This window comes from Anas platyrhynchos, chromosome 36 (assembly GCF_047663525.1).
Source record: "Anas platyrhynchos isolate ZD024472 breed Pekin duck chromosome 36, IASCAAS_PekinDuck_T2T, whole genome shotgun sequence".
Classification (NCBI taxonomy): domain Eukaryota; kingdom Metazoa; phylum Chordata; class Aves; order Anseriformes; family Anatidae; genus Anas; species Anas platyrhynchos.
In genome coordinates this window covers 4,858,176-4,859,603 of record NC_092624.1, presented here as the reverse complement: position 1 = coordinate 4,859,603, position 1,428 = coordinate 4,858,176, and the positions used below count along the sequence as shown (strand labels likewise).

Sequence of the window (1,428 nt, the reverse complement as noted above, 5' to 3'; positions counted from 1 at the left end):
TGGGTCTCAGACAAAGAAGTTGTGGCTTCATCTATTTTGTTTAAATACACAGAGAGTCTGGCTCCTCATTTATGCAAAGCCTCAGGGTCACAAAAGATATGTTGGTACAAGGGGATGAAGAACAGCATTTCTTTGTGGAAAACAATATCACAAGGGGAAATTAAAAACAAAACAAATTAAATCCATCCAGAAGTTAAGACAGCTTGCCCTATCATTACATAAACTGCAATTTACCTGAAAAAGAAAAGAAGCAGTTTATAGCTGCAAAAACGTCCAGTCAGTTTCCTCAGCACATCCTTAAATATCTCCATGATATCACTTTCCTAATGGCATTCATGAGCTCCTGGTTCCTCATGCTGTAGATGAGGGGGTTCACTGCTGGGGGCATCACCGAGTACAGGACAGTCATCACCAGGTTCAGGGATGGTGAGGAGATGGAGGGGGGCTTCAGGTAGGCAAACATGCCTGTGCTGAGAAACAGGGAGACCACAGCCAGGTGAGGGAGGCATGTGGAAAAGGCTTTGTGCCGGCCTTGCTTAGAGGGCATTCTCAGCACAGCCCTGAGGATCTGCACATAGGAGAAAAGAATGAAAACAAAACACCCTAAAAACAGAAAACCACTAAATGTGAGAAGCCCAATTTCCCTGAGGTAGGAGTCTGTGCAGGAGAGCTTGAGGATGGAGGGGATTTCACAGAAGAACTGGTCCACAGCATTGCCTTGGCAGAGGGGCAGGGAAAATGTATTGGCAGTGTGCAACAGAGCATAAAGAACCCCACTGCCCCAGGCAGCTACTGCCATCTGGGCACAAGCTCTGCTGCCCAGGAGGCGCCCGTAGTGCAGGGGCTTGCAGATGGCAACGTAGCGGTCATAGGACATGAGAGTAAGAAGAGAATACTCTGCTGGAAAGAAAAAGAAGAAGAAAAAGACCTGTGCAATGCATCCTGCATAGGAAATCGCCCTGGTGTCCCAGATGGAATTGGCCATGGCTTTGGGCAGAGTGGTGGAGATGCAGCCCAGGTCGAGGAGGGCAAGGTTGAGGAGGAAGAAGTACATGGGGGTGTGGAGGTGGTGGTCGCAGGCTATAGCAGTGAGGATGAGGCCGTTGCCCAGGAGGGCAGCCAGGTAGATGCCCAGGAAGAGCGCGAAGTGCAGGAGCTGCAGCTCCCACGTGTCTGGGAATGCCAGCAGGAGGAACTCGGTGCTGGAGCTGCTGTTGGTCATCTGATGCCTCTTGGACTCAGGGTCTATCGAAAGACCAAGGGACATGAACTTGGTACCTATGAAAGGTCTTAACATGTTCTGAAATCCATAGTTTAGTGCACATGCAATACACCTGTAAGACAGTGGGGTCTGTTTATCATCCTCCAGCAAAATTGTAAGAAACAAAGTTGTGTTTTTGCAGTAGTGAATTACTTTTCTGTATTCCA

At 48.6% G+C, this 1,428-nt stretch overlaps 1 protein-coding gene across 1 annotated transcript; it reads right to left on the bottom strand.

Annotated features, from left to right (window-relative positions):
• Positions 1–286: 286 nt before the first annotated feature.
• LOC113842150 (olfactory receptor 14C36-like) lies at positions 287–1,222 on the bottom strand. The gene has a single exon (XM_027448831.3). The coding sequence runs from the start codon at positions 1,220–1,222 to the stop codon at positions 287–289; it is 936 nt and encodes a 311-aa protein (XP_027304632.3).
• Between the last annotated feature and the right edge of the window lie 206 nt (positions 1,223–1,428).